The 7,256-nt window shown below is 39.1% G+C and overlaps 1 protein-coding gene across 1 annotated transcript; it reads left to right on the top strand.

Moving 5' to 3' along the window:
• The first annotated feature begins 446 nt into the window (after window positions 1–446).
• Window positions 447–5,730, top strand: LOC128892327 (uncharacterized). The gene is made up of 5 exons (XM_054152692.1): window positions 447–702; window positions 1,646–1,876; window positions 2,036–2,185; window positions 3,008–3,227; window positions 3,733–5,730. Exons 1-5 carry the CDS (start codon window positions 481–483, stop codon window positions 4,047–4,049), a joined length of 1,140 nt encoding a protein of 379 aa, XP_054008667.1. The 5' UTR covers window positions 447–480; the 3' UTR covers window positions 4,050–5,730.
• Window positions 5,731–7,256: the final 1,526 nt, after the last annotated feature.

Raw genomic sequence — 7,256 nt, 5'->3', positions numbered from 1 at the left:
TGACCTATGGTTAAAGGTCAAGTACGATGGAATATAATTTATTTCAAGAAACCGATCGAACATTTCGATGATTTACTTATTTACGTGTACACTGCTAAAATGGAACTTAGAAATATTCATGCGCACCTACCCTCTTGCTTCAGCTTCGACCATAAACTGTCGAGTGCAAGGGTCGTTTGATATAATGCTGTTTTCGAGAATTTTCCGCAAGTGCAACTCCGTCTGCGGCATTGTACAGAGAACGTACTGTACGCGCAAGTGCACAAGTAGCCGAAATGCGTCGGCGCAAGTATAAACCCCTACAGAGCACAGCGCTGGTAGGAAAAGGGTGATAGATGGGGGTCTATCGAGGTAGCCGAAGGTGGTGGCTCGACAGTCGACAGCCGGCAGTTGCGGTTAACTGCGGTGAACCGAGTACATTTACATTCGCGGACAGTTGCAGTCGGTTCCCAGATTAATCGTAGTGAATTGTCTTCAGCGATGGAGTTGCGCGAAATAAATCGCATTTTTGACTCTGCAGAAGAGACTACGGAACTTCTTCCGCCGTCCCATCGCGATAACGCGGAAATGGAAAGCTACTTCATCGAGTATGCCATTCAGAAGGAGATAATAAATCGTAATCGATGTCCTGCCAGTCGTCGTTTGCTTAGCCAAACTGCTCACTTGGCAGACTTTAATGTTACCAACGGCAACCAACAAAAGGTGGTGTATCACGTCTGTTCTTTCCGTCTAACCCGTTGTCTGATCTTTACCTATAATGCGAACATCGATAAACGCATCGAATTCGGCGAATTTCGTCAGTGCAACCGAACATTCACTGGTTCTTTACAATGCGTTGAAACGATAGTCGATACCTACTTATCGTATGAAAATTAATAATTGATCATTTGCTTTGGAATTGATACCGAATTCGCGTTGTGTTACCGAACGGAGAGAAAGTCAAACGCTATTATCGTTTTCGATAACACGTTTGTTCTCCGTAATAATGAGCGAATCTTTATTTTCGGGATTCGTTCGACTTGTCCTTTGAAACCGAATCGTGCAAAACTTTCTGATAACTTTAATCTTTCAAGAAATTTAATAGAATTATACAAGTTGTACGTAATTTACTTTTAAATCAGTGTTTTCCAAAGTAGGAAACGCGAGCTCTATAGGTGGTACATACGTATGTAGAACTGAAATGTCTCATTACATAAGATTAAAGATGAAGTTAGCTTTATTTGGCAAGTTTAATTAATTATTCATAGTATAATCTCTTCTTTAGTATAATCTAGAAGATTGGATATTTAGTATCGCCAGAAAAAGTTCCCATATATCGACACTTTTTCGGCCTGGAAGGGGGTATTTAAGGGATTACACAACCTTGACATGAAAAATAAATTTTCACTACTTCCTGTATTCGTTAAACTTTGACGGTGTCCATCCACGTGCACGATAAGAGAGGGGATGGGGCGTACAGTTACAGAGTATTCTTGCAGAGGCAAATTTCGCACGATTTTCAGGCCGTGATTCTGAATACGCACACGTTCCCCATGATCCAGTGCCCCCCCTCTCTCTTGGCATGCTTGGATCAGAAGGACTGATACGACTCTCTAAAATAAAAAGAAATTCTTAAAACAACAACGTTTGCTCTTTTGCATTTTAGGATTCGCCATGCGTTGGTATCAGTATGATACACACTTCGAACGCAAATTGGCCTCCTTCTAGAAAGAGAGAAGAAGCGAAAGCATTGGAAAACCTCCGAAAAAGAGTGGACCAATCAAAATTGTATAAAGCGAATCGAATTTCAGATACCTGCGGATCGACTTCTGCATCTTCGGTCTTGAATAACGAACAAACCGAGCGGCTCGATAATCGGCCAAAGCTCTTAAAAAAGGTGAGAGAACGAAACCGTGGACGATGGTCTAGGGTCCGCGGTGCGTAGGACGATGTTCGGAGGACGAAACGCGCGGGAGCCTAGATGTTTAGCTGCATATTAACCAAACGGCACGTTTTTACTGGCCCCTGCTCTCTTTTTTGTACCGATACCACCTAGATCCTGAGTAACAGACCGATGAGTATCGCGCACGACAGTAACGATCTGGAGACCGACTGGCGAGACAGCGAATTTATTACCGAATGTTTGTGCTGGCACAATGTCTATCGACAGAGGCACAACGCCCCACCGCTAACGATGTCCCCTCAGGTGAGAATACTGACGTTTCGGAATATTCTAAAAATCTCTAGTATTTTTATCGTTCCTTTTACAACAAATTAATTATACGTTTGTATCATTTGCGACACTATTTTTCTCTACTGTTGGTGCGAGAAATAAGTGCGTGTAATCGCTCACGCAAAACTTTGGCATAAATGAAAAAAGAAAAGAAGATAGTAGCATAACATGTGTAGAGCGCGTGGAAGAAATTTTACAGCGATCTACTCGCGAGACACTTACGTTTGATACTCCTCGTCGAGTACAAGCTTCCAAACGTATTTCTTCCCCGTTGAATAGCTATTTGTTGGCTAAAGAATCCAGAGTTATGGATCTGGGTTAGGTAAACATTGAATTTCTTTTCATGGAACTTTGTTTTTTCATACTTTTGGAGAAAAGTTTGTCCTTGAAAACAATGTATTAGCGGTGGTAGCGTAGCGCGAGACCGTTTATCGCTGACAACGTATGTCCACCTTGAAACGTCCAGGTATTCATGATTTCAGCACCCAATATGGATCACATCTGGCTGACCGTGAACTGTTGACATCTTATATTCAAGGGCACTACCGTTTTCGTTCCGTACAATTTTTACGAGATCGCTATATTTGTTCCACACGCACTATACATATCGGTGCGGCGCTCGTGGTCATAAATTGTATTTTTCGTGTCAAAATCGTGGAACTTTTGATCGAACCGAGATAATGTAAAAATATTTTAGAAAAATATTTCTGTAAAGAGAAAGGGATTAAGAAATTCCTCGACATTATTTACTAAAAAACTACATAAGAAAACGATGGATTTTATCTGTTTTTGCAGTTATGCGAATATGCGCAAACGTGGGCTAATCACTTGGCACATACGAATACGTTCTACTACAGAAACGATCGAGAAGTGGGGCAGAATCTTTATTGTCGACCCGGTGGTGCAGTTCCTACCGACGTAACTGGACAAGACGTCGCATCTTATTGGTACTCCGCGGTGAAACAATACGACTTTTTAAAAGAACCGGATATTCTTCATGCCAACGTGAACGCAGGTATTTTTCTAGTACAAAGAATGCTGTCAAAGTGTCACTGACTCGGGATCGAAGTTAAATGAAATCGAAGATTAAGATTTATGGTCTGTCTTAAACATGCAGAAAACTTTCGTTAACATATTATTCTATTTGGAAACATAAGCGGAGATCCTTAATAACAATCGCTCCAGAAAACTGTGTTACTTTTCAAATGATTAGCTCCCCTGTTCTATTTAATTCAAAAAAGGTATTGTAGTCGATAACTGCACCGGTTTCAAGGGAAAACATGTAACGCTATCTTTGGGTCACCCAGTTCACGCGACACACTTTCAACAGTTTCATTCTTTGAGAAATCAATGCCAGAACCGTTTTAGAACCGATACAAGAGCCGATATTGGAATGGTTATTGCAGAAATATTGGTTCTTCGTAACAGTTTCGTCGAGAGCCTTTATATAACCGTTTGAAACGTTTATATCTGGAAGCATTTCAAACCCCGTTTTTCATGGAATGCACTTTTCGTTGCAGGACACTTCACGCAACTAATTTGGGGAAGCAGTCGTTATTTTGGAGTTGGAAAAGCGCGCAGTAGAAGTGGAAAAATAATCGTGGTAGCCAACTATCGACCGGTGGGTAATATATCTGGACACTTTCAGAATAACGTGTTGCCACCTTTGCCGGAAAATGTGAATATGGCTTTATCGCCAACGCCTCAGGCGTCGACGAAACTCTTTCGAGAACATTATGTTGCGTCTGATTCGCCGCCACCAGCGTCGTCCCCCGCGCCGCTTTCGGATACCGCGTCGACGGATAGCGACCGTTCTTCCATCGGTTCCGCGCAATAATACAGACGACCAAATTGCCTCTTCTGCGTTTGCACGCGCGGATGGGACGGACGTTGATCGGTTTCGATATTACCGTCTTCCTCGCATCCAACCACCTTTTTTGCATTATGCATCTCCCCCCTTCTCTCTATCCCAATGGCGCAATTAATAATTCTTTGAATCTCAATATATGTATAAAGTGAAACTTTTAATTTTGAAAGAAATAGAATCAAAAATCAAACGGAACTTTCGCATATACACTATTTAAAAAGAAATGTTCGTCGTTAACTACATTAATCGGAGACTAATTGATACTATGTGTTTTCTTTTTTCTTATAAAATCATTTTCGGTTACGCCACTGGTCTACCCACCTCCTTCCCTCGCGTGTACTTTAATCAAGGTACGCAGACTGCGATGAATCTGGCTATGAAAAACAAGCCGAGGGCAGAGACAGACATGATTTTCGATCGAACAACTAACTATCTTTCTGTGTTTATTAACTATTTAATTCTAAGATTATAACTCTAGTTTTGATTCTACATGCAAGAATGTCGACTATCTCTGCCGAGGGGGGAATCTAACTTTCATCAAGAAGTGAAGAACTGAGAGAAAGAAATACGCTTACAAAGTATACATAAATTCATATACGTAAATATAATTATAAGCAGGTGAATAAGTACGTATACTCGTTTCTCCGTATATATGTATACGTATTTATTTACTCGTTTATTCGAGCGACGAGAGAACGAGGGAAGGGAAAAAAGAGAGAACCTTGATATTCTCGGTTTAAAACTCGCGTGCAAATCTCGTGAAGCAGGCATACGTTGCGTGAGTCCTGATACTTTTTTATCGATAATCCTCGCGCAACACGCGTATATTCTAGGAGACCTTGATTCATGACAAATAAAGTGTGATACAATGCTAAGAATGATTACTGCGATCGTTAACAGTTTTACACGTAAGATACTTTCACGGTCCGGTTCTTCTTTGGATTTTGTGTAAGTTGCGCGAACGATGGGTGAATATACTTTCAATACCATGACAAAGACAGTCTTTGAGGAAATGAATCGAAATTTTCGTACGTGCACTATATTGTTTGCTTTCTATTATTACGTAAAGATGGCAGATGAAAAGTTGTGGAAAATATGAATAGTATCTAGTAATGTTTGCTTAATCGCAGATCCCACAAAGATTGACTGAAACAAACGACCGCGATAGTAGTGGACTGCGTGTCCAAGAAAGTACAAACTGTATGCAGGACTATTTACAAGGAAACGTCACAAACTATGAGATGTTGATATTGAAGAACTATGCTGCATTTCGTCGTACCCATTGTTCAATTTTAAGGTCGAAACTGCCCGTTATGTTCGTGCCTATCTCTCCTAAATTACAAACGTCTGTTTGGACCTGTCTTATCATGGATAAGATTGTTAACTCTGATGTAAGGAGAGTGGGTTCTTCCTTAAATACGAAAGCAGAAGGCACTGAGAAATAGCATAGTTCTTAGGTTGGATCAATAAACATGTATGCAAAGTTTCATCGGTATTAACGTTTGAAAGTTCGCATTGTTTCCTTGTTAGTCGAGTTCCATGTATCACTGCATACACGCTAGTTAATTCTTCTCTCAAGGTGCGAATGTTAAATTCAGGTATCGATCTTTCCCCGTTACAGTAATAATCATAATGTATGTATGTATAAACGTACGTAAAGTTTGTATATTTCCGTAAATTGCATTGCTCTAAAAATTCCTGACAATTTTTTACGCTTTCGTGTTTTTGGAGCTTTCACTCTCAAGTACATATCATGCGTTTGAAAAATCTACGCTACACAGCGTCTTATACTGTTACTGTTTCGGACAAAGATCGACCAAGATTTTCAATCAGGAAATGAAACTATTGCTTTGAAACTTAGAACAGAATGGACGCTGGAAAGAGGTCACAAATATTTTCGTACATCTAGCCGTTTGATCCGATGTTTCAACGTGAAAAACAATCGTTAGATGTTATTTTTTATTTTGTTTTGCGCGCATGATATATGGTACAGAGGTGTATTAGAGAAAAAAGTGAAATCCGTTATGTACGAACGGATTACGATTAAAATGAATTAAACTAATCGCTAATTGCTTGCAACCATCGTTAATTAAATTAATCGTTATTCTTCGACGGTATCAAGAGGAGAATATTGACAATTTTTTGTTTATATTTAAAAAAGAATTTAGCTCTTTAAAAAAAGACTCATGAAGATTTATTTTGAAACTCGAAAACATAACGAAATTATAAGCTTAGTTTTGTTGTTCGCCCCATCAAAGGTATTCGAATACATTTTTATCTAAATAAAATGTTATCAGTTATTCGTTATCTAGATAAAAATGTGTTAAATTATCTGAAACGTGCTGAAAAATGTACAACAAGCTTATTATTTTTTCGACTTTTAAAATGAATCTACAGGAATAGACTTTTTAAATAGTTCGCATTTTTGTAAAATTAAATGCTTCGTAGTTGCAAACTTGATGTGATTTAAGAATAATCATTAATTTAATAAACAATTAACGTTAATCGCGATGACGCATTGCGCAATCGATTAATTAGTTGAAAAGAATTAATCGATGAATCCCTAATTTTGGCTACCAATCAGTAGCTAGTCAGATGTACAGAGTTTGTCAGAGGGACATGATTTTCAAAGTACATCCACTCTTTCCACGTCCAGTGTGAAACGTTTACCACGTTTTACGCTTAAATAGTGATATCCCGAATACGTAACAAACCGCTCAAAATTTGATACAATTTACAGCGAAGAATGTTTGTTTCCTTGCTTCATAGTTTAAAACTAATAGTTCATAAGATCGCTATTATTTATCGCTCTTCTATGATGGAACTAACGTTGATCTCTCATTCTTGTGAGATGATCTATTCGATTTGCAATCGAATAAGGTGATTTGTATGCAAAGAAGTGGTGTGTAATCTTACGAGATGGCTCACAGATAGGCTTTAAGAGCTTTCAATCGAACGGCTTAACGAGTACACTAACAACGAGTGCAATCAAACGAAAATAAGTAAAAAGATCGCTATGTCTGATCTGGCGTCTTCCGATCGTTGTACCTCTAAATATACTGCCAGTAATCGGATCTTGGTAAACGAATACTCGTCCGTCGGTCAGAGATTTTCTAAGAGTGTCTTGTTGTTGGTTGCGTTGTTCTTTTACATGTAACTATACATATACGCGTATAT

The sequence above is a fragment of the Hylaeus anthracinus genome, unplaced genomic scaffold (genome assembly GCF_026225885.1).
Source record: "Hylaeus anthracinus isolate JK02 unplaced genomic scaffold, UHH_iyHylAnth1.0_haploid 12002, whole genome shotgun sequence".
NCBI lineage: Eukaryota > Metazoa > Arthropoda > Insecta > Hymenoptera > Colletidae > Hylaeus > Hylaeus anthracinus.
Note: the sequence above shows the minus strand (reverse complement) of the source record. Positions and strands in the feature narration are given on the sequence as shown.

What these genes read in the sequence shown, in the direction of transcription:
- LOC128892327 (XM_054152692.1), top strand. Translation starts at nt 481, where the DNA reads ATGGAGTTGCGCGAAATAAATCGCATTTTTGACTCTGCAGAAGAGACT. An exon ending in CCAACGGCAACCAACAAAAG is followed by an intron (nt 703 to 1,645) that starts GTGGTGTATCAC and finishes TTTGCATTTTAG; the next exon opens with GATTCGCCATGCGTTGGTAT. An exon ending in CGCTAACGATGTCCCCTCAG is followed by an intron (nt 2,186 to 3,007) that starts GTGAGAATACTG and finishes CTGTTTTTGCAG; the next exon opens with TTATGCGAATATGCGCAAAC.